Source organism: Bos javanicus, chromosome 18, assembly GCF_032452875.1.
Source record: "Bos javanicus breed banteng chromosome 18, ARS-OSU_banteng_1.0, whole genome shotgun sequence".
In the NCBI taxonomy this organism is placed as follows: Eukaryota; Metazoa; Chordata; class Mammalia; order Artiodactyla; family Bovidae; genus Bos; species Bos javanicus.
The window spans coordinates 59,978,747-59,981,208 of record NC_083885.1 but is presented as its reverse complement, the minus strand read 5'-3'; the positions used below and the strand labels follow the sequence as shown (position 1 = coordinate 59,981,208).

The 2,462-nt window shown below is 36.3% G+C and overlaps 1 protein-coding gene across 1 annotated transcript; it reads left to right on the top strand.

Moving 5' to 3' along the window:
* Window positions 1–14: 14 nt before the first annotated feature.
* Window positions 15–2,138, top strand: LOC133229462 (zinc finger protein 239-like; the record flags this gene model as incomplete). The annotated part of the gene is given in 1 exon segment (XM_061385831.1): window positions 15–2,138. A coding segment is annotated over 1 exon segment (570 nt), but the record flags the coding sequence as incomplete, so codon positions are not given.
* Between the last annotated feature and the right edge of the window lie 324 nt (window positions 2,139–2,462).

The following is a 2,462-nucleotide window of genomic DNA, read 5'->3' as shown; positions in this document are numbered from 1 at the left end:
GTAATTATGGTATATGTGCCAAGGCTTTCACTGTAAGTTCAAGCCTTGCTGTTCATCAGACAGTTGATACTGGAGAGAAACCATATAAATGTGATATGTGTGGCAAGACCTTTAATCAAGCTGCAGGCCTTGCAGTTCATCAGAGAATTCATACTGGAGAGAAACCATAGAAATGTGATGTATGTGGCAAGGCCTTTAGTCACACTACAAGACTTGAACTTCATCAGAGAATTCATACTGGAGAGAAGCCATACAAATGCAATGTATGTGACAAGGCATTTAGTCATACTGCAAACCTTACTGTTCATCGGAGACTTCATACTGGAGAGAAAGCATATAAATGTGATATCTGTGGCAAAGGTTTCAGAGTAAGTTCAAACCTTGCTGTTCATCGGAGAGTTCATACTGGAGAGAAACCATACAAATGTGATGTGTGTGGCAAAGCATTTAGTCGTACTGGAAACCTTGCTGTTCATCGGAAAGTTCATACTGGAGAGAAATCTTACAAATGTGATGTGTGTGGCAAAGCATTTAGTCGTAATGGAACCCTTGCTGTTCATTGGAGAGTTCATACTGGAGAGTAACCATGTAATTATGATATATGTGCCAAGGCTGTCACTGTAAGTTCAAGCCTTGCTGTTCATCAGAGTGTTCATACTGGAGAGAAACCATATAAATGAGGTATATGTAGTAGGGCTTTCAGTGTGAATGCAAACCTTGCAGTTCATCAGAGAATTCATACTGGAGAGAACCTTACAAATATAAAAATTTTGACAAACCATTTAGGCACTGTCAACCATAACTCATCATCAGGCAGTTCAGACAGGAGAAACCATATAAATATGATGTATATGGCTGGTGCTTTACTTGAAATGACAAACTTAGAAACCATCGGAGAATTCATGCTAGAGAGAAACATTAGAAATGTGACAGTTGTGAGAAACATATTAGTGCAAATGTCGTGAGTGTGACAGAGCCTTTAGTCAAGTGTCTAGGCCTTATAATTCATCAGAGAATTCATAGTGTATTGAAAACATACAAGTGAAATGAATGTGTCAGAGTTTCTAGTGCATGTTCAGCATTAACTGCCCATTAGGCAGTTCATACATAAGAGAAACCATGTAAATGTTATTTATGTGGCAAACCGTTCAGTGATAAGAAATGACATTGCAGATCATCTGAGAATCCATTCTGCAGTGAAAACTTACACATGTAGACAATACAATAAAATATATCAACTTTCTGACCCTCAGAAAATTCAAACTGTAGGAAAACTACACAAATGTGTTAGGTGTGGGAAAGCTTTGATTATCTGTTCAGCCTAACTCACCATCCGTTAATTATTTTTTCTTTTTTTACAATAGTGTGATGGTTTTTGCTATATATGAACATGAATAGGCCGTAGGCGTACATATGTGCCCTCCCGCCTGAACCCACCTCTCTCCCCACTGTATCCCTCCAGATTGTCCGAGAGCACTTGCTCGTACATCACACTCCCACTGGCTCTTTTACATATGGTAATATACATGTTTCAGTGCTAATCTCTTAAACCCTGCCATCCTTTTTTTTTTTCAATAGGTTTTCCTTAGTGTTGCTTTTTCTATCCACATGTTATGACCCAGTTTTAATGTTCAGTTTACATTTCTTTCCTGCTTTACACTAACAAATACATAAGTCAATGGGTTATTTTGAAACTTTTGTAACATTAAAATGCATGTAGACGATGACAGGGAACATAGTGGGTGCCCTGTAAATGTAAAGAAAGACAGTTACTTTAGGACTTGAGTTCAGTCAGATAATACACATAGAAACATTTACAGATAGTGCCAAGTTGATAATTTTGGTGAAAAAAATTCTAGTGTATTCTTAAGACTTTATATTTTACAATGTGCTTTGTTGTCCAGAACTGACAGATCTTTGAGAAACAGACAACAAAGAAATGAGAGAAAATATATTACAATTTTTCAACAAGAAGTAAATTGCCTAATTACCGTCAAGTGATCATATAGTAATCTGACATTCCATTACATTAAAGTATTCGCTTAAGTATTAAATATTATGATGTAAACAACTTTTTCTCATATAAGTATTTGAAGCTTTGTCATCATAAGCATGGAACAGAAAGTTTTATAAAGAAGTATGCATTTCTCATTAAAAGTTTTTTTCTCTCTTTAATAATCTTTAAAATTTATTTTTGGCTATGCTAAGTCTTCATTTTGCTGACTTCTTTCTCTTTTTACAGCAATCAGGCTATGAATTCTCCACATAAACTTGGCTGGGGTATGGTTGGAGACTGGCATTTTGATGCTTCTTTTGGTCAGTCTAGAGGACTCAATGTCTTTTTGGCTGTACTAAGCCTTTTTTTTTTTTTTTTAACTGTATGTGGGATTTCTCTAGTTGCAGCAAGCAGAAGTGACTTTCCAGTTACTTGTGTACAGGCTTCTCATTACTGGGGTTACTGT